At 36.8% G+C, this 27681-nt stretch overlaps 2 protein-coding genes across 2 annotated transcripts; both read right to left on the bottom strand.

Annotated features, from left to right (window-relative positions):
* Nucleotides 1-2508: 2508 nt before the first annotated feature.
* Nucleotides 2509-12367, bottom strand: LOC147538883 (putative ABC transporter B family member 8). Its single transcript, XM_086640287.1, has 8 exons — nucleotides 11230-12367; nucleotides 11073-11127; nucleotides 10785-10963; nucleotides 5964-6421; nucleotides 5158-5878; nucleotides 3617-4909; nucleotides 3107-3522; nucleotides 2509-2986 (listed from the first exon to the last, which is right to left on the bottom strand). Exons 1-8 carry the CDS (start codon nucleotides 11470-11472, stop codon nucleotides 2635-2637), a joined length of 3717 nt encoding a protein of 1238 aa, XP_086496413.1. The 5' UTR covers nucleotides 11473-12367; the 3' UTR covers nucleotides 2509-2634.
* Nucleotides 12368-20858: 8491 nt separating this feature from the next.
* LOC147538882 (uncharacterized) lies at nucleotides 20859-21875 on the bottom strand. Its single transcript, XM_086643033.1, is given in 3 exon segments — nucleotides 20859-20914; nucleotides 21001-21133; nucleotides 21135-21875. Coding segments are annotated over 3 exon segments (930 nt in total).
* Between the last annotated feature and the right edge of the window lie 5806 nt (nucleotides 21876-27681).

The raw sequence follows: 27681 nt of genomic DNA, 5'->3' as shown, positions 1-27681 counted from the left end.
TTTGAGTAACGTCCAAAGGTGTTTCCGATTGAGAAAGCTTCCACACCCCCGGACGTTCCAGGCCAAAATGGCTAATGGGCTCGGGTTAGGGTTATTGGTAAAGGTAGAACCCGGGTCTCGCACAAGAGTCAGACTGGCAGTAGCCATCCCTAAAAGCACTAAGGCCAAGGTTCACCCACAGGACCAAGACAGCAAAGAACAAATAAAAACTAAAGGCACCACTACAAATAAACCAAACAAGTATCTACTAGAAACGGGCCAAGAACAACCAACAGAAAAGAGAAAGAAGGCCCTCTACTAGCTAGAGGCACCTTCGCCGAACACACCACAAGAAAACCCCCCAAAACCACACAGGGGCCAACAAATAACCTGGTACACTAGGCAAGAGTAGCAAAAAGGTGGGGACCGAGCCACCACACTACCACCCAAGTGGACAAAACCAACTCTTGCGGGTGTACCAGGGAACCAACAAGAACAAAACAGCAACAAGACAAAGACTAAAACACAAACTTAACAACCAAAAAACAAAACTAAAACAAGACTAGACAGGTGGTATAGAGGCACCCTCCTCCCCTTGAGCAGTGATCAATTCAAGGCTCTGGTACAGCACGTTGGATTCTTCTAGGAGGCTTCTGGATTCTGCATCATCCACCAACCGGGCCCGAAGCCGAGGGGATTGGGTGGATTCGTCGGAAGAGCTGATGGACAGGTGGGATGAGCCGGGTCTGACTCTCTTGCCCGTGGTATTGATCCTCAGACTAACTTGGTGATGGTCTCTAACAGGAGATGGTGGGGGTGCTCTTAGAATTGGTTCTTCCATCCTGAAATTTTGTGGGTCCACTTCGTCGTCCTCCATAGGCTCGTAACTTGAGTCATCTCCATCGTCTGAGTGATGGACAGGAGCTAGTTCAGGGCAAGGTCCGATAGGGTGTTCAATAATTCGACAGGTTTGGCAGATCGCACCCGGGAATTTTTGATAACTGATATTAATGGAGCATTCCCTATCGGCAAACAGAAAGTTTATGACCGCCAGTAATGGAGTTCTCACATCATAAAGGAAGTGAACTTTGATGACCTTATTGTTTATGAACCCTAAACTACGAGGTTTTATTTCGATGATTTTGCCCATTCTCTCAAAAATCACATCCAAATCTTCCTTATTTTGTATGGCTAAAGGAAGCTTGTAAAGTGTACACCACATAGGTTCAAAAAATAAATCGTCCACCTCCTCCTCGAGAGGGAGCTCCACTTGTTTAAGCACTAATAGTCTCCCCCTAAGAATCCAGGGACGACCTGCATTAAGGGTGTTTAGGACGAAAAGGCTTTTAGGTTTAATGAGGAATGTATTGACCGGCCCCTCCACCTGAGAATAGAAACAGTCTCTGAAGAACACCGATAGAGGAAACAACATCCTCCTGATTTGTGCAAGGGAGGTGTTTTCCGGACAGCACCACCGAGCAACCCAACCCTGTGGTGTCTCTTGAAGTTCATGATTGATAGATGGTTTTTGGTACCTGAGAGAGAGATGACCTCGAGGAGAGATAGCAAAATGGGTAGCCATTAGGGTAAGGGGTGAGAGGGAAAAGGAGAGTCTGTAGTGAGAAGAAGAAGGAGATAGAGTGAAGAGTTTAGAGAAGATGTTTGTGGGGGAGAAAAGATTAAGGAGGGGGGTTAAAAAGGGCGAGAAGCTGAGAGTCCAAAAGAGGTAATGATCACCGTGCATGCTCAAGGATTGGCCGACGCCTACCACCCGTCTAGTCTACTCGTCGGATAAGACGAGAGACATCCAGAGAGACATAAAGACTCAGACAAGAAGAGAAGAGAGAGATGACTCAAAAAACTCAATCGAAAACCCAAACGACAAATTAAAGAACCAAACAAAAGAAGAATAAGAGAGAGAGAGAGCAATTAAGACCGAGAAGACGAAGAGGTTTTTGAGTGACGTACCTATGAATTCAATCTGTGGCGTGAGTGATTACTTCTTGAGTCAATTACTTCACCTGCATTGAATGAACCTCGAGTTGATGCTCCACCAACGAGCGTGGTTCCTTCTTGAGGGCAGCACGCCTGCATGCAAGTAATAATAAGGTGGGTGGGAGTAGCGCCGGCAACGATTGGGTAGAGAGATAATCACCCGGTCTGAGATCGTGATTATCCTCTGCCTCACTTAATTTTGTTGAGTTTCAAGGTGGATTTTGAGTGATTCTCAAGGCAGCTGGGTGCTCGAAGATGAGGAGATTAGGGTTTCTATAGCTCGGACTCGATCGGCGATGAGAGTGGAAAGGAGAGAAGGGCTTACGTCACCTGGGAGCCTCTCTCTCCTCAAAAAACTCTCACCGCGTAAGCAAAAGACTTCTTGTCGTGATATAACGAGAAAGTCTTCTGGTCAATACTCATCCTCAATTGGTTTTGAATTGGATGTCCACAAAGATAGAGAAGGTTTTGTTTATTTGTTCTTGACTTCTTGTCATGATATAACGAGTTAACGACTGAATAATAAAATGACAATTATCTTAGAACGTTTTTGGATAGCAAATTAGAACAACATATCAAATTTATCTTGTACAATATATCATGAGTACAGTATTGTAGCCTTTATTATTTGGATATACACCACAAGAAGTAGATACTCAATCATGTGTGAATGCTTGCAAGTTCAAAGAAAGGCCCCCTCTTACTTTGTAACTCTTGGTAGGTTCCACGCTCAACTAGCCTTCCATCTGCAACAACGGCAACAGAATCCAGTTTCTCGATTGTAGTAAGCCGATGTGCCACTACGATTGTCGTCCTTCCGATCATTATCTGATTAAGTGCTTCCTGTACAACTTTCTCTGACTGCACATCAAGGGCACTAGTAGCCTCGTCAAGTAACAAAATTGTAGGGTTCCTAATGATTGCTCTTGCTATCGCGATTCTTTGCTTCTGCCCTCCTGATAATTGAACTCCTCTTTCACCACATTGTGTCTCGTAACCCTCATTTAATGTTCTGCAATATAGAAAGATATTTCAATCACAAAATATAATACGTCTGTTTAACTTTAAAAAAAACTTAGAATTGGATCTTCGGCCCAATTTCCTGACAAATTTTCTGGTGAAGTAAACTTACGAGATGAAGCCATGTGCATTAGCAGCTTTTGCAGCTTCTATCACCTCGGCCTCTGATGCATCAGGCTTTCCAAAGATGATATTGTCTCTTATAGTGCCTGAATAAAGCACCGGCTCTTGGCTAACAAGGGCTGTGTGTCCTCTATACCAACCTAAATCAAGTTCCCTTAAGTCCACTCCATCCACTTTAACTATACCTCTCTGGATATCATAAAACCTTAGAATCAATCCAATTACAGTTGATTTGCCGCAACCACTTTTTCCAACAAGACCAATGCTCGTGCCTGCATTCACCTTCAAGCAGAATTGACGTAGAACTGGATATTCGAGCCTATTTGGGTATGCAAAATCGACTTTATCCATATCTATTTCACCACTTATTCTTGTCAACTTCTTTCCTTTTTTCTCATCAGCTTCCTGTTAGACATGTTTTTCAATTTTTTGGTGTCACACGATGATATAAATTGTTTTGATATTCAGAAAATTACCTAAAACATTTTTTAGGAGTTACCTGATTAGAAACGGGTATCAAGGATTCACGGTTAAGAACCTCGAAAACTGATGCAACAGCAATAGTACCCTTAGCTAGGTCTGATGTCATGCTTCCTGCGTCGGAGATAATCCTGCTTGTGTTATTCCACATGATGAAAATCTTAAAGACATCTCCTGGTGATATCTGACCTAAGTCGACTAGTTTCCCTCCATACCAGAATTGTAAAACACATGAAATGAAAGAGAAACACTCTGTAAATCCCATTCCTAATCCTGCAAACCATGAGTTCTTAATAACCTCCTTCCTTGGCTCTTCTTGGGCTTCTTGAAAGAGCTGGAGAATCTTACCCATACTCCCAAATGAAGTTACAATTCTGTGATTATATACGGCTTCAACCGCTATTTGAGTACTTGAATTTTGCGCCTTGAGGATGTTATATGTGACACTCGATAGTAGTTTCTTTCTTGTGTATATACACAGAATTGTTAGTGGTTGAATGAAGATTACTACTAACGCGAGCTTCCATGCTGTGATGAGGCTCATCAATGTCGCTACTATCACAGCCGAAGCAGTATAAAGTAGTAAAGAAACCCTATCAGCAACTAATGACTTAACTATAGAAGCTTCATTACTAAGTCTAGAAGCCAATGCAGCACTGGAGTTCTGGTCTTGATTGAACCAGGCTAGTTCGAATGTAAGGATCTTCTCGAGCATTCTCAAACGAATTCTTCTAGTTAAGTGTTCACCCACGTAGGCGAAATTCAAGTGTTGGCTGAGGCTTACTAAGATAGAAAGCAGCGAGAGAGAGGAAAATATTAGAGTGGAGCTTCGTATACTGGCCCTAATCACGTCATGGTTTTGGGCGAAGAATCCTGCTACCATTCCTCCGATTGTTATAGCGGCAATGGGTTGTATAGCTCCAAAGGTTATGGCAGAGAAAGCACCCGCTAGACCTTGTTTCCACTCAGGAATACTCAGAGATAGTAGCCGGATAAAGGAAGGAGGGGAAGTGGATTTGATAATGCCAGCCTTCTCTATCGGCGATGACAAAGCAAAGGAAGTATCGGGGCTTGATTTTGACGAGTTTATTAGATAGTTCGAGTTGCTTCCTGTGATTGAAGATATTCGAACTTCAGTTATTTGTTCCTGATCATTGTTGCTTGTTTGATTCTGAAGGTTTGCTAGCTTTGAGTAATGCCCATTGCTTCTAGTAATGAGATCATTATGAGAGCCAATTTCAACAATGGAACCACCACTAACAACTGCAATTTGATGTGCGTTTTTTACTGTCGCAAGCTTGTGTGCAATGACCTGCTCACCAAACACGAAGATATGATATAAGTCTCATAAAAGCGGTGACTCGACTCGAGTCTGATTTCAAACTTTCCGACTCACACGACTCAAAAGCTATTTAGTCTATTTTGGACCATTCCAGTCTTATTTGAAGTCTGACTTCAGGAATACATATCCGACTCAACTGAGATTGCTATTTTATCATCGAATGAGTAACCAATATCATAAGCACTGTAAGCAGAAGAAATTCGTAAGAGTATACATACCAGTGTTGTTCTTCCCATAGAGACTTGATCAAGGGCAGTTTGAACAAGTACTTCAGATTCTGAATCGAGAGCACTTGTTGCTTCATCAAGGAGAAGAATTGCAGGGTTCTTGATGATGGCTCTAGCAATGGCAATCCTTTGTTTTTGTCCTCCAGAGAGAAGAGCTCCTCGTTCGCCTACATTAGTATCATATCCTTCTGGTAATTGTGTTATGAAGTTATGCGCATTAGCTGCCATTGTTGCACTTATTATCTCTTCCATTGTTGCATCTGGTTTACCGAACAAGATGTTTTCTTTTATCGATGTTCCAAATAGTGCATGTTCTTGGCTAACAAGACCCATTTTCTCTCTTACCCATTTAAGTTGTAATGTTTTTATGTCTACTCCATCTATTCTTACTACTCCATTATCTGAATCATAAAATCTTTGTAACAATGAAATTGCAGTAGATTTACCACATCCACTTGCTCCTACAAGTGCAACAGTTTCTCCTGCTGGGACCTTGAGATTGAAATTCTTAAGAACAATAGATTCAGGTCTAGAAGGGTATGTGAATTCGACATGTTCGAAATCAAGTTCGCCACGAATTTGATCTAGTATGATACCCCTTTTATCTTCTCCATCAATTATAGGAACCCGATCTATCCTTTCGAATATCCTTACCACTGCGACGGATGCTTCTGTGAAATAGTTAACGTCTGGAAGTGCCACTCCGATCGATCTGCTTGCATAAAAATACATGAATAACTACTATATATCTAATAAGCATGCGATATAAACGTGGAAAATATGTTAGAGCTACTTACCGCCCACCAACAACGAAAGAAAGCGCGGCTGCATAAACTCTTCCTCCCGTCTCTCCATGGTACATTACCAAGCGACTACCGTACCAATCAAGAAAAGCCCAAATAAGAAATATAATCCCAGTGCTACCAACAGCCAACCCTTTCGCAAGGCCTTGCTTAACACCAATCTTCGAAATCCTCTTGAGGATTACTGAGTATTTCTCGACAATCGTCTTCTCCGCAGTGAACGAGTAGACAGTTTTAATAGAGCTTAGAGCTTGTTCTACAATGGTGTTTGCTTGATTATATTCGGTCGACGCTTTCTTCCATAGGTGATGGTTGTATTTACCATAGATAATTCCAGGAACTATAAGTAGAGTAACAAGGGGAAAGGCTACCAAGAAGAGCCTTAAGGAGAAGTACATTAAGAATGCTAGTCCTGATACAAACTTTGATGTGTTCATCAAGAATAAGGGTACCTGTTATAGAAAAAAAAAAGAACAGATTTGACTTAGCCATTTATCATTGATTCTTAGAGAAGTACTCTGTTGGTGTAAGTGTTACATTAAAAGTAAAATTTGCATATGATTGGATGCAAGTATTAGGTAGTGATTGTTTTTTTCTAAGTCAGATCTAAACTCTAATACGAAGTTTCAATTGACTCAGATCGGATTCCGAAATGTGGTTTTGTCTAGCTTATCGTTACTGACTCACGCATCTATGTTACTGATCAGGATTGATTTTAGGTCCATTTGACTAGGATGATTAAAATACAGACAAGAGTAAAATGGTTTGAACTTAGTTTTCTTTGTTTTTTAAATTTCAATTGTTATTTTTCAATTTAAGAAAAAAAAAATCCACTTATTGGATCCTTGTCTTAGTGGGCTGAAAAAGAACCTACTTATTTTAGACTTCAAATACAAATCTGAAACAAAGGTCCAACTCCTGAAATGCATCAAAGGACGCTTATGCCCTCGTAAATAGGAAAATCTTCTTTGTCTTATATTCAAATATTTGACCACCACCAGCAATACCACCATCACCATAGACCACACCACGACCACCACAAACCACACCACCATCACAACAACATCACCACAAACACCACCACCACCACCACAACACACACTACCACCACTGTTCTTTGCGAATCCTCACCAGATCTGCCAAGGGTAATCTTGTTTGAACCTGTGCCGGATCTAGCAAAGGTCATTTTGTTCAAAACCATCACTGGGTTTTGCGAGGGTTAGTTATGGCTCATCTTAGGTTCTAGAGAGAGATTAAAGGAGAAAGAGAGAAAGAGGAGGCTCTACCAAATAGACCAGGAGAGAGTATATAGGAGAAGGAATAAAAAAAAAATAGATTTTCAATATTTTGTTAATAAGATCAATCAATGGATATATAAGTGTCAAAATATTAAATCTCCCCTAGTGATCTAGATGTAGAGATTAAACTCACTTGTAAAGTAATTCAATCAATTTAGATCCGGTATATTTAGATTGAACTTGGAATTGATGAACAGAGCCTTGCTTGGTAAATGGATTTGGCGCTATGGTCAAGAACCAGACAGTCTATAGAAGAAAATAATAGATGAAAAGTATAAAGGTCAACCGGGCTGATGGTTCCATAAGATGGAGAAAAACTTCATAAGATGGAGAAAAACTTCAAAGGATGTGGTCCTTAGAAATACATCTCTACTATGACTCATGAGATTCAAAAGCTAACAAAGCTTCATATTAATCGAGGAGACAAGATTAATTTCTGGCTTGACGATTGGACGAAGAAAGGGGTCTTTAGAACGAAATACGCATCTCTTTGGAGAGCTTCCAAAAAGAAGCATGCTTCTGTCTCAGATAATATGGGAGGTAATTTTTCCGATGATTCATGGGATTTACACTTCACCAGGCTTATAAAAGAATCTGAGATTCTTGACTTATCGACCATGCTTGAAGCTACCATAGAGGCTTCTAGTTCACTATATTCCAGAGATGAAAGAACTTGGACCCCTCGCCTAGATGGCTTCACGATTAGGTCCCTCTACCAAGCATTGGAACAAATGGAAAGCTACCCTATGGCCATCACTTTTACATTCTATTGGAATAAGGTTATTCCTTCAAAAGTCTCTTTCTTTCTTTGGCCTTTGGAACATTCTTCAATTCCGACAATTGATAGTATGATCAAGAAAGGGCTGATTACTCCAAATAGATGCTCTTTATGTAAAATAGATGGAGAAACACAAGATCATATATTTTTCCTTTGCCCCTTTACTAAGCAGGTGTGGAATTCTTTAACACATTCTATCCATCTTAACTCTACACAATTCATTGCTCAAGTTGTTAGAAAATGGAACCACAAGAAAAACAAAGATAGGAAGAGTTTCATCAACCTATGCACCCTTTCGGCTACAATTTGGACCATTTGGAGTGAAAGAAATACTAGACTGCTTGAAGCGAAAAATGAAAAAGAAGAACCGATAGAAAACATAGTTATTAAGATCAAGGGGTTGGTATTCCATTGGGCAATCAAACAATCATGGATCAAGAACACAAACTTTAGTGATTTTATTTGTAATTGGGATGCTTTATCTAGGATTTAAGCCTTTCATGGTATTGGCGTGTTTCTTTGTAGGGAGTTTTGGTAGCATTCTCGGCTACCATTTCTTTATTTTTTAATGAACTATTTTGCTTCTTCCAAAAAGAAATTGAACTAAACTTAAGACACCAAAAAAGAAAACAAAAATAGTCCTAAATAATAAGAAAATAAAGTACAGTACCACTTTAGTCACGGTAGGCATTTCTTTTCTTTTAATGAGTGTTAGGGTAGGCAGTTTGGAATGGGTCATACTGATAAAGATTGAGGAGATAGCATGAAAGCATCAAACATATTTGGAAGTCCTAAAATCTAGATGTTGATGGCAACTTTAATTATTCGGTTGGACTCTCTCAAGAAAATTATTACACGTGGCTAACTGTTTGAATGAAGTAGTGAGGTTGGCATGCACCAAACTCCTTGCTTAGGTAGTTTAGTGTCTCATAAAATAAGAATCTAAAAACAATTAAAATGATGAATATGTGAATCTGAAAGTTATATAATTATTATTTCCATCCAAGTGATGAAATGGATTAGTGAGATAGGTGAAAAAGGTTGGTATAATATGCAAGGAAAAGCTACCTACTTGTGATAGAAATAAAGTGTTGTTTCTGGTTTTTCTTTTTAATGTCATTTTGTTATACTTAATTGGTTTAGAAACAAGTAATTGTGTATCTACTTTTAAAATTCAAAAGTCACATATTCGATTCACGGTAAAACTTCTAAAATATATTGACTTTTCTTGTCAGTTTATTTTCCTTCATGAGGTACTTTACATTTACTTATATAACTATCATGTAGTTCTCAGAAGAATAAGAATAATCTATCGTGTAATCTTGTGATTGTTATCACTTATGAATGGAATTATGGTTTAATAAAAAAAAAAAAAAATTATTGACTTTTGTTAATAAGGTGTCAATAAAATACTTCAACAAAAAAATTTCAATAAAGTAAAGACAATTTAGATGGGTGGCATCCCACGGTGGCCTATAAGAGCCTTCATGAGTCCATATGTCATGTTTATGACATTTATGTGTTTATCAGAGGCGTGGAAGAGGGGGTGCTAGGTGCGACGGCACCGGGCCCCCCTTAAACGACAAGAAAAACCGAAGAAATTGGGGCCCCTCGAATAACTTATTTTGGTATAAATATTTGAAGGACTTAACCATTACCATAACTTAGTTGTAGCTCATTTGATAACCTCCTTGGTTTACAAACAAGAGGTCAAGAGTTCATATCTCACTACTTTCATTTTTTTTCTTTTCTAAGTATTAATGACAAATATATGCTTCTAGGCTAATGATTCAAAGGAAGTTTAATAAGTATTGTTTTCGTCATCTTTTTTCAAAAATGATTCTTGAAAATTTGTATAGAATTAAAATTAATGTTTTTTCTCTTGAAAAAAAATAATCGGTTGCCAAGTTATTATTTTGTCCTAAATATTTTTTTAAATTGTCCTAAATACTTTGAAGCATCAAAGATAGTGAATTGTTATATTCATTCACATTCATCTAAAATATATCAAAAATAGATTTAGTAACTAAAGTTAATTTTTTTTTGTTAACTATGATACGTACAAGAAATTATTTTCGTCTTATATTATTGAAGGTCCCCGAATAGAACTTCGCACCGGGCCCCGTTTTTCTCACCCACGCCACTAGTGTTTATTCAATCTTCATATTGTATTTACAATATTATATCATTGTAATGTGATCAATGTTACAATATTGTATCTTTCGAACAAGATTAATTTTCATTTCTTTTTTACTGTTTTTTGCTTCTTCAAATGACTTACTTGCAGAAGTTCTATTTTTCCAATTGCAAAAATTATAGTTTTGTAAACACCTATTTGAACTTCTTTTTCAACAACGAATGTCGTAGAATTCATGTCATTTGCCAATGGATATGTTGAAAAAAATACTATTTTTGAAACATATATCTGTACAATATCTGTATTTGCAAACAACTATTTTCAAAATTATAAATGACAAAAAGAATAAGAAAAGTAATTTAAAGTGAATCTTATTTGAAAATCATGAATTTCATTTCTTAGTCCATAATTTTATTTACGTCGGACACGTTAGATATATTTAAAGTTGGTATATAAAATAAAAGAATTAATTAAATAAAAAAAGTAATTTTGTCTATGCTCGTTATCTTCATGGTTCTAATCTTAGTTTATTTATACTTCAAACTTATATATATATATTGGTTTTTTTCGGTGAATATTAGCGAGCTTATTTTTGTTTTTACCTTTTCACTTAGAACTTCTTGTATAAGTGCCGTGTCTCGTGATATACTTTCGATAATTTCAGAAGTAGTTGCTTGTTGTGAATCAAAGAATCCAACTTCTTGTCTAAGAATAGACTCTAGATACTTAAGTCGAATCCTCATCACTTGTCGTTGGCTCGTCCAACTCCAACAATACCCTTCTGCAAATAATAACGATAATATTAATGGTATCGATCGATCATTTATGACTTTTGATAAGTAAGATTGTTTATGTATATAGCTTTTACTTCAAATCAATAATGAACTTACCCATAATACCAGCTACCATGAGTGCTAACCCCAAGTAAAGAAATGGCATAATTGTCTACAAAAGAACAAGAAATTAAGTAAGAAGAAGAAAAAGAAAATTTGAACAAAAATGGAATAGAAAGAGGAAAAGATTGTAGGTACTTAGGATTCTACGTACCCTAACAATATCAGCCATGAAAGTATCTTGGTTTTGATGTGTCTTACCAAACCCTAATTTGTTTGCGTAACGACTGTAAATTAGCAAGTACCAGCTTGTAGACATACCATCTCCTATTGCACCAATTGTACCCAACACAACTAGAACAAGATCAATCCAATCCCCATATCTGAATATTACTATTATTGATGATGTTTTCTTTTCTCTACTCTCTTCTTTATTCTTTCCCTTAAATGAACTCATTTTGGTGTGATGTTTGTAATGATTCAATGAAATATATTAGCCAATATCACACCTATATATAGAGAAGAAGAATGTGTAATATAAGTATGTGAGTTGAGTGGTAACATGCATATTCTCGACTGAGAGGTTAAAGTTCGAATCCTACTGTTGCAAAAAAAGTGTATAAGTTGACACTTTAATATGTAATATATTTGTAGAAATGATTGAAGAATTGATTTCAACAAGATGTAATGTCACACTGTGGACAATACATGCAAATGTAAATTTGAAAGCTATGACTGTCTAAGGTATTGTTTGTGGACATTTAGATGTACACCATAATCGATAGACATTTAAAGACATTTCTAGAGATGTGGTTAACTGGTCATTCATATTATACTGGAGAGAAATGTGTTCCATAAACTATAGACGTATGTGGACATTTAGGTTTAGCTAGTATATATAAATAAACAAGGGGAACGAAAGAGGAATAGAAAAGAAATCTCGGATTTGGGTAGATTTAGGTAGACCTTTCAATGTTTTTTAGTTACAACAAAGATTGACACATACTTCAAGCCTACAAATGTACGCAAATGTCTTGACAGAGTTTCCACGATAAAAATAGTAGTATTTGATAGTTTTTTTTTTAGCAAATATATATTTCTTTCACAATTTTGCAATGACGTGTTTGAGTACTATCGTGTGACCTGTTTATTGTAGTTAGTGAACGTAACTTTGGAAAATAACTGATACGCAAATACCTAATCATAATGTCAAATTTCATAAAAAAAATTTCAATATTAATATAAACATTGTAGAAATTGGTTCTTATGATAAAAACACTTAACATGATACTAAAACCCAACCATGTTATTTTCCAGCATATGTTACTTGATCATTTGAAACTGTTAGGTTTATATTAATGTACACTAACAATTTTTTGTTATAAGTGCACGTCCCTTGACCAAATCATGGACAAATATGTATTCTTTATTGTTCCTCTTTTCCTGTTTTTAGTTAATGGTGCTCTTCATTAAGTTTGTCGTGTTTGGGCTTGGAATTAATAAAAGTAAAGTGAAATTTGAGGCCATGAAAATTCTCATGTGGAATAATATAGGAGTATCTTTTCTTTCTTAATTATTTAACTTTAAAACGTTGGGTAATGAAACCAATATATATACATATACTATATTATATTATATTGGTAGTATTGCATCATATATTTCAGTGCGAGATCCACTTACTACTAAGTAGATTTTTAGGTCAGAATTTAGTTATTTGAAGGAAAATGAGAAAAATACTCCTAGATCATGTTTGGCGCGCGGGAATGAAATGTGATTCCTGGGGATCACATTCCCGTAACGTGATTTTTGAGAATCAGATTACTGTAATTTGATGTTTGGTTCGACCAGGAATGAGAATCTGATTCCTGACATATTCCTAATTAGGTGTTTGGTTCAAATAGGATTAGGAAGGTAAATATTTGTAAAAGTTCACTTTTACCCTGACTTAAACTACATAAAATACACATCAACGTTGTTATATATTAAAATCAGTATTATTTATTCGAATTCTTAGATATGAAATAATAACATGATACACCAAAGGGTTAGAATTTAAAGATAATAAATAAATGTCTTTATAAAAAATTATCTAAAATTATATTTTGTTCGTAAACCTAAATAGAAATTTATCTAAAATTTAATTTTATTCATAAACCTAAATAGTACTCATTAATACCAAATCCCACAAAAAAATTAAGTTGGTAATTCAATATTTTGTTAAGGATATATTTGTGAATAAATATTAATATATATATGATTTCGGAGAAATGGGAATCACAAACCCACCTCCCCCCTGGGTTTGCTATTACCCCTTTTTGAGGGAATCACATTCCCGGGCCCACGCCATTCCCACAAGCCAAACAATGATCTGGCATGTGATTCCCGGGAATCACATTCCATTCCCACGCCATCCCCGCGCGCCAAACATGGCCCTAGGGTGACCTATCAAAAAAGATAAGAGATAAAATGGTTTGGAAAAACCCAAACCCCAGTGGAGAGAGAGAAAGAGAAAGAAGAATTATCTTTTTGAAGTATGAAGGTCGTCGGAAATTTTGATCGGTCGACGACCTTATCGGAGAAGATAATGAGGCGGCGGGAGCCATGATGTGGCAGAGAGAGGTGATGAGATGGAAGAGAGAGAGGTTGACAACGCGGAAGGGTAATTTTGCGCTAGGGAAAAAGAATTTAACGGACATGTGACGGTAACAGAAAAGGAGGTCATCTGGGTATTTTCGATAAAGTAGGGGGTTACGCGGGAAGCTGGTCATAAAGTAGGGGGCCATTTAAAAAATAGCCCTTCTGAAAAAAGACTTATAAGTTCTTCTACTCCTTAGTTTCTCTACTTTCAAAAAGAGTATCGGGACTCGTGATGATCCAAATATTGGACATTAGTTGACTAAGATCAATAATCAAGAAATAACCAAAAGTCCAAAGGGTCAACCCGTATCAAGTCAACATGCCAGCTAAGCCCGAAAGAGTTCTGCCACTGAAGTCCGGAACTGGGGGGTTGGTACGATCATCTTAGGCGCCTCACCCCTGCCGTAACTCAAATTCAATCAGGTCTGCCCTAGGATTCACGAGAAAGGCTAGGGGGTCCACGTAAACCGGAGTCGATACCTTAATCCCGAAACATGGGGAGGGGGGAGTAGAATTGTGCCTAATGCTTACCGACTTAACTCGAATCCTATCAAAGATCCCAGACGGTGAGTATCTTAAGAATTTAATTAACTTGGGCTTCAACAGTCTTTCAAAGAGGAAACATCTCCTTAAGAATCTATCAACTCGGAAACATGATGTATCGAGAATCCTTGAACGAGGGAACTTCTAAATATCAAATATAAGAGATCTCAAGCCCTCATCATCACTGTCTTTCTACAGTCAGTTAAAACACCCTGCAAAAGGTAATTGACTCACCTAAAAGAAGGTATACTCATACGATCTCACGTTTATACAAACAAATATGAAACTCTACGGTTCACTCAGTATTAATATTTAAACTGTAAGGACAACCTGACTTTCTTGAGCGTTAGATAGGTTTCCGAGCCCCTTGCAGGTCTTTTCTCCAGATCGAGAGGAGCAAAGCGGGATTCAACGTAGTAGTCTCACCAACAAAAGCGGGAATCAACATCACCGTCTCATTATTCTGACTGATACCAAGAAGGACAATTTTGAAATCAACAAATCATACAGCAACGTCATACATTGAGTTTGAATTCATTAATAATTTAATACTTTATTGTAGTTAAATTATCTATAGATAGATTTTTTACTTCGCCTGCGACAATTTTTTCTTTTTTACTTCTCGTATTCTGAAACTGTCTTAATTGAAGTTTGGCACAAGACCCTTAAAATGTCAGACACGACCCTGGGAGGTGAACACGAGCCAAGATATACCTAATGTAAGCTCTGACCAGAGGTCTAGAGCAGAGAGATCATCTGAAGAGGGCTCGGTCTACCCGAACTGAGATCTACCTGAAAATAACACCAATGACGTGGAAGACTATAAGATAGAGCCAACAACCCACTTTTCATAAACGAACCATTATGTGTCAGAAGATCTTCCAGTGTCAGAAGATACGCACTAGTCAGAGTAATGTCCCTCAACACGTGGCTAACATCAAGACCGGTACACTATTACAGCTTACCTGAACCTATATAAGCATATTAAGTTTGCCCTAAAAGGGGTGAAAGCTCATCTTCCTAACTCAGACTTTGAATTGTTTCTTTAAACTACAAAACCACCTCAATGACTTGAGTATCAGAATAACTCTGTTTCATCAATTACTTGAGAGAATTTCATCATCTAACTGAAGATCTCGGTCATCAAGAACATAACTAAAAAAATCACTTTTCGACATCATCAATTTTCTTTTTGAATATCGACACCATCAATTATAATGCTTCTAACATTAAATAATATATTCATGAATAAGGTGAAGAATGTTTACTTATATATATTAGTTTCTATAGCCAAATAGCAAAAGAATTTAAAATACAAAATAACAAAAAAATAAATAAACCCATTACTTTTTTTTTTGGGTTAATTCCGTTTTGGCCCCCATATTGTGACCAACTCACCGTTTTGGCCCCCAATTGTGTCCGGCAGTTCGTTTTGGCCCCAATTTCCTATTTGGCCCCACCATATTTTTGTAAGCTTCTCCATTATACCCTTATGGCAAATTCGTAATTTAAATGTGTTTTCTTTCTCTTTGTCCACCTCACCAAGCAATTTCCACGTCACATTTGTCCACATAAGGTCGCCGGAAAATGTCGCCGGAAAATGTCGCCGGAAAATGTCGCCGGAAAATGTCGCCGGCGACATCATTTCCGGCGACCACCATTTTTTTTTTTTTTTTTTTTTTTAACTTCTTCTTCTCCAACCATCTCCTTCTTCTTCTCCAACCATCTCCTTCTTCTTCTCCAACCATCTCCTTCCTTCTTCTTCTCTCTCTCTCTCCTTCTTCTTCTCTCTCTCCTTCTTCTTCTCTCTCTCTTCCCCTCTTCTCTCTCTCTCCCTCTTCTCTCTCTGTTAGGTTTCCGGCGAAGGGAAACCCTTCGCCGGAAACCGTCTGGATCTGGGGAAAACCCCAGATCCAGACACCTCTTCGTCTGGATTTTCCAGACGAAGAGGGGTTCCTCTTCGTCTGGAAATTTCCAGACGAAGAGGGGTCTGGATCTGGGGTTTTCCCCAGATCCAGACGGTTTCCGGCGAAGGGTTTCCCTTCGCCGGAAACCTAACAGAGAGAGAAGAGGGGGAGAGAGAGAGAAGAGGGGAAGAGAGAGAGAAGAAGAAGGAGAAAGAGAGAGAAGAAGAAGGAAGGAGATGGTTGGAGAAGAAGAAGGAGATGGTTGGAGAAGAAGAAGTTAAAAAAAAAAAAAATGGTGGTCGCCGGAAATGATGTCGCCGGCGACATTTTCCGGCGACCTTATGTGGACAAATGTGACGTGGAAATTGCTTGGTGAGGTGGACAAAGAGAAAGAAAACACATTTAAATTACGAATTTGCCATAAGGGTATAATGGAGAAGCTTACAAAAATATGGTGGGGCCAAATAGGAAATTGGGGCCAAAACGAACTGCCGGACACAATTGGGGGCCAAAACGGTGAGTTGGTCACAATATGGGGGCCAAAACGGAATTAACCCTTTTTTTTTTTTTTATGAAGGAAATAGACCCATTACTTAGTTGGGTGATGAATTAATTAGGGAGTTGAAGTCAAACCACAATTCAATTGTTTTGGTGTAAAATACATGCGGCACAATTTGATGGTTGAAATCCAATTAGGATTTAACAGGGGCAAATCAAGCTTCATTTTTTGGTGGAAGGCCATTAAGTTCCAAGCATAATAGAAGTACAATTCGATCACAACAAGGAGGATAGCACCTTCTTATACCAAAATAAAAAAATAAAAATTATATCTAATCAGCAAACCAATATATTGATATTGCTAGACAGTGCTAAATCAATGATTATAAACCTAGTGCATGCAAGTCCTCTAATTATATATTCGAAATTTTTATATTATGATATACTAGTGCTCAATAGTCATTACCTAACTTTCCATTGCATGATATATATATATATATATATATATATATATAGAATTATTTAATTCAAAACATAAAATAAATTTAAATATTAATGAATGTAGGTGTTTCTTTTCCCATCTACATTCTACAGTATGTGGATCATGTTATCTCGAGTGTGCGAAGTTTGTGGATGTGGTACCAACACATGTATGCCCTATTTTTATATCATATTCATTTCGTGGTATGTTAGCGACACACTTATTTGATTGAAAGTTACGTTAAATTAGGACTTAAATATTTTCAGGTGGCCAAATTCAAACTCTAATATCCTAAAATATTTAAAAGCGTACGCAACCCATGCACAACTTGAGTTATGCAGAGAAACTTATTAGACTTTTGTAGAAATCAATATTCAAAGAGAAGAGAAGAAGAAGAGAAACACTCTAAAAGAAGCTAGGGATTTCATTAGTGATAAATTAAGTTTACAAGATAACAATATATAGTAAAGATAAAAGACTAAAAGGCCCTCAAAGGGCAAATTACTAAACAACCCCTAACTATTATATATATATTATTCTAACACCCTCCCTCAAACTCACGGTGCGTTGTTGAAAAGCATCGAGAGTTTGCTAACTAAGAAACGAAAGCGTGGAACCGAGTGTGACTTGGTGAACAAGTCAGCAATCTGCATAGTTGATGAGACAAACGGCAAACTGATGGTGCCTTGAGCAAAATGATGTCGGGTAAAGTGACAATCAATCTCAATGTGTTTGGTGCGTTCGTGAAAGACCGAATTATGCGCAATATGGATAGCACTTTGATTGTCACAATACATAGGAGTAGGCTCTAAAATCAAAAAACCCATGTCTGCAAGTAACTCACGTAACCAGACTATCTCAGCTGTGGTAGATGCCATAGCACGATACTCAGCTTCAGTAGATGATCTAGATACAACAGTCTGTTTCTTGCTCCTTTAAGAAATAAGAGAATCTCCCAAGCATACACAATAACCTGTAATAGACTTGCGATCTGTGCAATTGGTCGCCCAGTCTGCATCTGAATATGCTCGCAAAGTCAAAGAAGAAGTCGATGAAAGAAGGAGACTTTGAAAACAAGTACCTCGAAGATATCTCAGAATACGGAGAACAGCTGCCCAATGAACTGTAGTAGGTGAACCCACAAACTGGCTAACAACATGCACAGCATATGCGATATCTGGACGAGTAATAGTGAGATAAACCAAACTGCCAACGATAGTGCGATATAGTGTAGGATCTGCCAAAGGAGTACCATCCGTAGAAGAATAACGAGCATTAGACTCGATAGGAGATTCGGCCGTCCAAGTATCACTGATACGTGCACGTTTAAGAATATCTGCAGTGTATTTGGACTGAGAGAGGAGATAGCCTTGTGGGGTAGAGGCTACTTCAATCCCCAAAAAATAACGGAGAGTGCCTAGATCCTTCATTTCAAATTGGCTAGCTAACTGCAACTTCAAAGATCGAATACCATCAACATCATCACCAGTAATAATCATGTCATCAACATACAATGACAAAAGAATGCGACCTGCAACACTACATTTGACAAAAAGAGCCGAATCATGATTGCTAGAAGCGAAGCCAAGAGATGTAACCACAGTCGAGAACTTCTCAAACCAAGCTCGTGGTGCCTGTTTGAGACCATATAATGCTTTCTTAAGCTTACAAACTTCTCCAGGTTTATGTGAAACACCAGGAGGAGGAGTCATATAAACTTCTTCCTGAAGATCTCCATTTAAGAAAGCATTTTTAACATCCATTTGAGATATATGCCATTGACGAACCGAGGAAACTGCAATAAGCAAACGAACAATAGTCATTTTTGCAACCGGAGCAAAAGTCTCCTCATAGTCCGTCCCATACTCCTGCGAAAACCCCTTAGCAACTAGTCTTGCTTTGTACCGCTCAATAGACCCATCAGACTTTGTTTTAATTTTGTATATCCAACGAGAACCACTAGTACGTTTACCAGATGGCAAAGGTACTAAATCCCATGTGTCAGTCTTATGCAAAGCAGAGAGTTCTTCAGCCATTGCCTTTTGCCAAAGAGGATCAACAACTGCCTCCTTATAGGAAGAAGGCTCAGAATGACAATGAATAGATGCCAAGAAAGAAGTAAAAGAAGGAGAAAAAGTAGAATAAACATAGTCAGGTAACTGAGTGGACTTACGAACATAATGAGGATAACGAGATGGATGTGCAATCTCATCAGGAGTTTGGTCAGCCGTAGGGGTTGGAGGGACATCACAAGTGAGAGGAGCATCAACAACATCAGGTGCAGCAGGCTCAACATCGGCAGTAGGAGTATCATAAACATCAGAAAAAGGATCAATATGGATTAGGTTAGAGGGAGTCACATCATGAGCATTGGCAGGAATAGAAAAATAAGGTATATGCTCTAAAAATACAACATGACGAGAGACATAAAATTTATGAGTAACTGGATCATAACATCGATAACCCTTCTGACCTTCACCATAACCAAGAAACACACACATGGCAGAACGAGAAGATAACTTGCTACGCTCAACACGAGGACGAAGAACAAAACAAGTACACCCAAAGACTCTTAAGGACGAGTAGTCAGGGGCATGCCCTGTCAATTTTTGAAATTGAGACAAACCTAAACAGTGGGAAGTTGGAATTCTGTTAATTAAATTTACCGCAGTGAGAGCAGCTTCGCCCCAATACTCACTAGGAACAAAGGCAGACAATAACAAAGAACGAGCAGTTTCAACGATGTGCCGATGCTTTCTTTCAGCAACACCATTTTGCTCAGGAGTATCTGTACACGAAGATTGATGGACAGTTCCATCCATAGCAAGCAATTCACGAAACCTATTTGAAGTATATTCCCCACCTAAATCACATCTAAAACACTTAATGACAGAGGAATATTGTGTTTTAACTAAGGCTTGAAATTGTTGATAAATATCATAAAATTCAGAGCGATGTTTCATAAGATAAATCCAACAAAAACGAGTGCAATCATCAATAAAGGAAACATAGTATTGAGAACCTCCTTTTGTGGGAACAGAAGAAGGACCCCATACATCAGAATGTACTAAATCAAAAGGTTTAACTGAAACAGTCAGACTCTGAGTAAAAGGTAAAGCTGAAAATTTTGCAAGTTTGCAACCACTACAATCAGAAATGTTCTTAACCTGCAAATCTCCTAATGCACCAGTTGACACTAAATATTTCAACCTAGATGCTGAAACATGACCAAGACGAGAATGCCATAAGTAAAAACTAGAAGATGAAGGACTCAAACGGAAAGATGACAAGTCAAGAGTGGCAGCTGCAACATCAGGTACTTTCAGCTCCTCTACAAAATATAATGCCCCATGCCTACGGCCTGTCCCAATCAGCTTCTGAGATTGTACATCCTGCACATAACAACCAGTGGAAGAAAATAAAACCAAACATCCAGAATCACACAACTGACCAATAGAAGCAAGATTTAAAGTAAGTTCGGGAACATGAAGAACATTCTGAAGAGATAGATTAGGTGTGACAACAGAACCAATACCACCTAATGACATTGGTGTACCATCAGCCGTTCGGACTGGAAGATCAGATATATGCTTTAATGAAACAAAAGATGATAAGTCAGGGGACATATGGCGAGAGGCTCCAGAATCTAAAATCCAAACTGAAGAAGGCATACCTGAAGAAGAAATAAGAGAAAACAAACCTTCAGAAGAGGACAAGGCATGGGCCTGCATAGCTAAGAATCTCTGAAACTGATCTGATAGTGAGTCTAATGTAGTACTAGAAGACTTTGGAGCTAAAGAGCCTTGCGGAGCAGAGGTGGACATAGCATGTGGCTGCATAGCAAGAAATTTTTGATACATTTGAAATTGATCAACCACATTATCACTTTTGGGCATATAAGAAGACGAGCCACTAGAACCAGACGAGTCAGATGGCGGTATAACGGCTGTTGTGTTATGCTGATAAGGCTTCTGAGGTCTCTGATTCTGTTGTGACTTGTTCTTTAACTTGGGACATTGAGCCTTCCAATGACCCTTTTGCTTACAAAATTAAGCTGCATTCATCCATAGCAACTTTTGTATAGGATTTGTTCTGATGATTCTGATTTGACTTCGAATGTACAGCTAACACTGTTTCAGTAGGTGTTTGCAGAATGCCTTTTCTTGCTTGGTACTTGAGACGTGTCTCTTCAGCCATAAGCTCATTTACAACTTTAGTAATAGACGGAAGTGGCTTACTGTGCAAAATTGTACTACGAATTGATTCAAAATCACTACGCAAAGCCATCAAAAACTGAACTAAACGACCTTCCTCCCTACGAGCAATATAAGGAGGACAAGCCTGCAACTCTTCGGATTCTGTAAGAGCTAACTGATCCCAAAGATCAGTCATTGCAGCATGAAATTCTTGAATATTCATATTTCTCTGTTCCATATTTCTAATATCGGCTTCTAACTTATATTGTGTTGCAAAGTTCGACTGTTGGAACATATCTGCTAAGTAAAACCACATCTCACGACAAGTTTGAAATTTCGCCAACTGATATCCAATAGTGTTATCCACAGAGTTATTAATCCAAGTAATAATTTTCGAATTGTTTGCTTCCCAAACCCTAGATAACTCAACAAAGTTTTCTTTCGATCTATCAACTGGTTTAACAACAGTACCATCAATGTAATCCCACAAATATTTTCCTTTCAAAAAATTTCTCATCAAGAAACTCCAATAAGAATAATTTTTACCATTCAATCTTACACTAATAGCTTGCAATGAATCATCTTTTCCACTATCCATTTTCTCAATTCAAAACAAAATATAACCAAGCAACACCAAATAGGCTAGCGAAAGAACCAAACGTACCTTAATGACCAGCTCCCCCAAAACGTAGGTGCTGTTTCTCCAAAAAAAAATACACTTTTAATGCCTTCCCACTCAAAACCAAATCCAGCAAGCACCAGTACCCACTTTTCAACCTATCCTTTAATTCCCACTCAAAACCAAAACCACTTCTCAAAAAAAAAAAACTACCTATAAATCCTTTCCCACCAAAACCAAGCAAATCCCTTGACCGAAACCGTCCAATAGTTTCTTCTTTGCTGCCTGCGTATTAATGGGATCAAATCCCACAAAACCAACTTTAATTCCAAAAGAAAAGCTACTCCCAAATTCTCTAAATCAAAAAAGAAAAATCAAACTCTAATGCTCTTGATACCATGTAGAAATCAATATTCAAAGAGAAGAGAAGAAGAAGAGAAACACTCTAAAGGAAGCTAGGGATTTCATTAGTGATAAATTAAGTTTACAAGATAACAATATATAGTAAAGATAAAAGACTAAAAGGCTCTCAAAGGGCAAATTACTAAACAAGCCCTAACTATTATATATATATTATTCTAACAACTTTAACCTCCGTGTGTAGTTAGACGAATAATATGGCTTGAGATTAAATATCAATTTCATCACCAAAGTACTTTGGTTCGGGTAATACATAGTACAAATATTATAATGGGTGGCTTTTAAGTTTTTTTATTTTCTTTTTGTTGAACTGGATGGCCTTTAAGTTGGGAGAAAGTAATAAAAACTTATTATGACATAATACCTTTATTTTATTAAACTTTATATAAGAGATGAGAATAGCACCTTTGTTATTAAATTAGTGATAGAGCACTTGCATGCAAGTCAAATTTGTATTCAAAATTATAGTAGTACTTCATTCAAAGTTTGATATATATAAAAGCACAACATAAGACAGAGGTAGACAGTGGCATCCATTTAGGTTGTCACAAACGCACTGAAGTAGACATATGAGCTCTATAAATATACAATTATATCTCTTCATAATCCATTTCATGGAAAAATGATGTAACTCAAAAGTAAATTAGTGCTCCTAATCAATTCCCTCTTTTTTTGATTCATTAGAGTGGTTTAGTGGGTGGCAACTAAAAGCTAGAAACACTTATTTGTGTCTTCGTGAACGAATTCATAAACAACTCGTTTACTTAGTAAACAAGAAAATAAAACACAAATGAAAAGGTTTTGTCATGCGTGAAGTCATTAATACTTAACTTCTTTTCTTGTTGGGCTAAAATCCATTTCGACTTCAATAAATAATGGATCTTTACTCTTTAGTGCGTACGAGATTTTAGTTAGGTGTTGAGGTTCAACACCGTGAAATGACGCACGCTCCTACCTTTCTGAGTATCATAAGATAGGCAAGAGTCCTCTCACTATCACAATGGTCGCCTTTTCGCTTTATGTTGTCTCGTTTTCATAATGTGTTTGTCCTTCTGCTTTTTGTGGCTTCCTCGTGGTAAGTTTTTGTTTTGATACATACGTAAAATTTATTTTATGTGCATAAGATATAATTTTATGTTCACAATGAATTAAAAACAAAAATGATATCTTACGTACATAAAATAAATTCACGAGGAAGCCACAAAAAGTGATAACAATCATTTTTCTGTTCACAATGAATTAAAAAGAAAAATGATATCTTACGTACATAAAATAAATTCATCACGAACAGACCTCCGGCGAAGGGAAATCCCCTTCGCCGGAGTTTAGAGAGAGAAATGTGAGAGGAAATTAAAAAATATATATTTTTTTTTTAGAGAGAGAGAGAATAAAAAAAAAATTTGAATGTCGCCGGCCGGCGACTTAGGTCGGAGAAGATGATGATGTGGCGTGATAGGTGACTTGGCAGAGAGAGAAAATGAGATGGAGGAGAGAGAGTAACGGACCGTTAAAGATAACGGAAAAAGGGGGCCATATGGGTATTTCTCGTAAAGTAGGGGGCCAGGCGGGAAGCTGGTCACAAAGTTGGGGGCCATTAGGGAAATAACCCTAAAATGTTCATTTGTTTTCAGTATTTTTAAGGGTTATTTCCCAAATAGCCCCCAACTTTATGATCGGGTTCCTGCCTAGCCCCTTACTTTTCAAAAATACCCAGATGACCCCCCTTTTTCAATTACCGTTATAGCACCGTTAACTAATCACCACCTTCTCTCCTCCATCTCATCACCTCTCTCTGCCACCTCATCTTCTTGTCATCTCATCGTCTTCACTGGCGAAAGTCGTCGGCCGGTAAATTTTCTGGCCGGCGACCTTCAAACATTAAAAAAAAATTTGGCCGGCGACCTTCAAACATAAAGTTATTTGTTGGGAATACAAAATGTTGATTCTCAATATTTTTAGATCTGAATAGAGTTTCAAAGCACTTATACCTCTGTTGGTGGTAAAAGTAGTAATTATACATGCACTTTGTAAAATGTTTTAGTATAGAAGTTATGTGTCTTGATTTCGTAAATAACTTTAGTTATAAGAAAAAATTTATAACACTTTTAAACATAAACCTAATTGTTGGAAAAAGATTATGAAATATTCATTTGTTCTCAGTATCTTTAGACATAAAGTTATTTGTCGGAAATAAATTACAAAATTTTTATTTTTTCTCAATATATTTAGATCCGAATAGAGTTTAAATAATTTTATGTCTGCACTTATACCTCTGTTGGTGGCAAAGTTAGTAGTTAGATAAGCACTTTGTAAAATGTTTTAGGAAATTTTATTGTGGCCCCCCATTCTTGTTAAAAGGGCCCCTCTTGTGAATTCGGTGTGAGTCCACCGAATTCACAATTGGGTACGAGTCCACCGAATTCATAAAAATAGCCTACTGGGATGAATTTCAGTGGGTTCGCACCGAATGGTCTCTTGTAAATTCGGTGCGCTCCCACCGAATTCACAAGGAGGGGCCCTTTTAACAAGAATGGGAGGCCCTATAAAACTTCCCAAATGTTTTAGTGTAACAGTTATGTGTCTTGATTTAGTAAATAACTTTAGTTCTAAAAAAAAATTCATGACACTTTTAAATAGTTAACTAAGTATTTTACAAAAAATGTTTACGAAGTACATGATAATGTTTGGACCACATTTGCAATGTATTAACATAACTATTTATGTCTGAATGAAGGCTCCTACTGCTACAAGCAAATGGAGAAAAATGTTGATGAGAGGGGGATAGTGGCTACTGAGGGAGACAAAGAGAAGAGTTATGTCCAGTTCAAGTGTACATTGAGATTGCCTGTTGATTTGGCAAAGGACTCGGTTTTGGATCACTAGGTTTCAGAACAACACCAGAACGATCATGTTTCGGTTCAAACTCTTTCAATAAAAAGACCGATTTACATCCCAATGCCCACCTGCATGGACTTTCCAATTGCATTGAACAATTACACTGCATGATTCATTCTTAATATTTTTGAAATTGTTCTTCGTGAAGATGGTATATCGTCCAAGAGCTTCCCGAAAAGTTTTCCCACCACCGGGAAACATTTGACCAATGTTTGTAAATACCTCGCTCCAAGCTTCAACACAAGTTTTTTATTCTTGTTATGAGAACCATCAATTATTCTGTCCTTTTCCATAGATATAGAATCTGCAAGTGGAAAAATATTGCAACAAAATAACTAAGAAGTAAATCAACACATAAATATATGCATACATGAACAACTATAGGGGAGATGGGTTTTAGGTCCAAAATTACAGGGTCAATGGGTTTAGAGCCCGAAGATAATATTAACTAGAAAATAAATTCATTAGGAGTAATGTACGTGTCTAACCTCTCTTTTCTCTACTACTACCTGACCTATCTCTGGTTAAATAAAATTACCCATATTAGAAGACACAAATAATCTTTTCAATTTCAAGAAAATAATTCTTCAATAACAAGTTTATATGCCTACAAAAAGTTATCTTTTCAGCTTAAAGGAATGTTTCCCTAATCTTTTGACCCAAAGAATATCGACCAGATCGAACTTTCTCTTCTTTAGTTCACCAAGAAAAAACCAAGAGAAGTCACCGAATAAACCCATCTAAGCTTTTTAGTCTTCACCTGGAGAAAACCTACAAGAATATGATGCCCAATGGATTAAATTTCTTCTTTTACCATATTCTCGTTTTTTTTTCAACGATGCATAGTTGCGCCGTGCATGGTTTTGTTGTTCTTATTCCTAAAGCTAGGATATCAATGTTTTTCTTTAAAAAAAAACCTTTCAGATCTTGTCTCACTGTTCCCCTCTCTATAATTCCGTTTTTCCCATAAAATTGCATGAAAGGTAATTATGTATCTTGCAAACTTTAGTATATTCTCATAGCATTTACTTGATTCTAACAGCATATTTACGTTTTGTAATTTTCTGACTTACCTGGAAAATCATTTACGTTTTGTAATTTAGAATGAGTGAGTTTGTTTTTTAATCAACAATGCCCTCAAGTTTCTTGTAGCACTTCTTTGATTTTGCATAAAATGTGAAAATTTTACCAATATTTTTTAAACTCTGACAAAACATAACATATTTTACAAACATAACCACGTTACTCTCAAAATGACTTTATCGGTAGTAAAACTGTACAGAGTTTCCGTAAAATTTTACATTTCGATTCTTTTACCTTTTTTTATTTTATCATTCCATGAATTACGAATATTTGTTTGAACTCTAATATATTTTACAAATTTACAGACGAGATTGTGGTTGTATGTGATTTTGCATGTGGATGAACTTGCGGTCGAGTATAACTATAAGCATTTTTCACACGGGATGTTAGCCATAGATTTAACAGTACAAGCGCAAAGAAAGAGGGTTGAATTAACTTGGTTGTTACTGGATGAATTGAAGGGTAAATGGAAAAAAAAAACTTTAAGTCATTAGTTCTTGTAATGGATTATGTTGTAATGGATTTCTCTTAATTTTAATTCTTATAAGTTTTAGTACAAATATCGTGAAATACTATAAAAATGTTGAGAGTTGATGGAAAATGCTAGAAGATATCACAGAAATACTAGAATTACCACAACGATGTTGACAATTTTTTTTTATTATCTTTGAGTATATCCCTATAATGTTTGGCCTACATGGGTAAAGATAAGATCACATTACTGTTTCTTAGTTATTCCCCATTTCATATAAGAGACCGTAGTATTTTGTTCGCTAACATCTATCTCATGGTCGCGTAACATATGCATTTACATAATAAATAAACATTGAATGATACAAAAACACCGATTTAAAAGAATATAAATGTAAAATTTTGCGGGAAATCTTTATACTTCTAATGTTGTTAAATCTAACTTATTTATGTTCGTAAAAATATGATGGATTTTTTTGAGTTTAGAAGATGTTGGTAGAGTTACCAAAATTTCTGCAGAAATCAAAGAAATGCTACAAGAAAATTTATGCGAAATTTTAACAATGCATATTATGTTGTTAGAATCAATAAAATGGTACAATAAATTAATAACCGAGAGCATCTCGTAAGGCTTGAACCCAACCCTCAAATTCTTGACCGATGTGGGTGAAAATTTGCACCACTAAAATTCATTCAATGATTGAGTAGGTGTTCAAAAAAAATGTAAAACATTACGTGTAATAAGAATAAAGAAAATCCTAGAAAAATGTTAAAAATGTTGTTCTCCTAGTTTAAGTAATACAGGAGAATCAAGGAAATGCTAGAGAAATGTTAAAATTTTGGTTAACATAATGTAAGTAAGTAAGAAAACATATCATACGTTATTATTTTGTTGTTACATCGATTCATCACCTAT

The sequence above is a fragment of the Eschscholzia californica genome, unplaced genomic scaffold, assembly GCF_041429995.1.
Source record: "Eschscholzia californica isolate CP2 unplaced genomic scaffold, dmEscCali1.0.p SCAF_5, whole genome shotgun sequence".
Classification (NCBI taxonomy): domain Eukaryota; kingdom Viridiplantae; phylum Streptophyta; class Magnoliopsida; order Ranunculales; family Papaveraceae; genus Eschscholzia; species Eschscholzia californica.
The sequence above is the reverse complement of the archived record's forward strand: the minus strand, read 5'-3'. Positions and strand labels throughout refer to the sequence as shown.